At 43.4% G+C, this 346-nt stretch overlaps 1 protein-coding gene across 1 annotated transcript in view; it reads left to right on the top strand.

The window, feature by feature from the left end:
• LOC145494968 (PR domain zinc finger protein 14-like) overlaps positions 1 to 346 on the top strand; it is a gene marked incomplete at its 5' end in the record, with an annotated part of 4,214 nt that continues 3,868 nt past the window's right edge. Inside the window, one exon of the mRNA XM_081474544.1 lies at positions 1 to 231. Within this exon, the coding sequence (XP_081330670.1) occupies positions 1 to 231 (231 nt within the window). The remainder of the gene's footprint in view (positions 232 to 346) is intronic.

Raw genomic sequence — 346 nt, 5'->3', positions numbered from 1 at the left:
TGCTGTTGTTTTTGTTTGTTTGTTTGTTTTCTCAAAGGCTGCGTTCTTAGCAAGTCCCTGCCACATGAATTAAAGATAGTTAAAGTCTTGAGTGCTGGAAACCCGCGTTACGGTGTCTTTTGTGGTCAGCTGCGCATCAAGAAGGGCATGCGCTTCGGTCCGTACACGGGGAGCATTGTTTGTCCAGAGGAAATGGCTACAGGTTCTGTTCAAAGAGAATTCCTGTGGGAGGTAAAATACCTAAGACTTCTAGCTATCACGGCAGAACAATTACCCGTAGGTTTTATAAAAGGCATTGAATTAGAGGCGATTTGTTGCATTCCTGTTGACATCTTGTGTTCATTTA

Source organism: Orbicella franksi, chromosome 8, assembly GCF_964199315.1.
Source record: "Orbicella franksi chromosome 8, jaOrbFran1.1, whole genome shotgun sequence".
Classification (NCBI taxonomy): Eukaryota; Metazoa; Cnidaria; class Anthozoa; order Scleractinia; family Merulinidae; genus Orbicella; species Orbicella franksi.
Note: the sequence above shows the minus strand (reverse complement) of the source record. Positions and strands in the feature narration are given on the sequence as shown.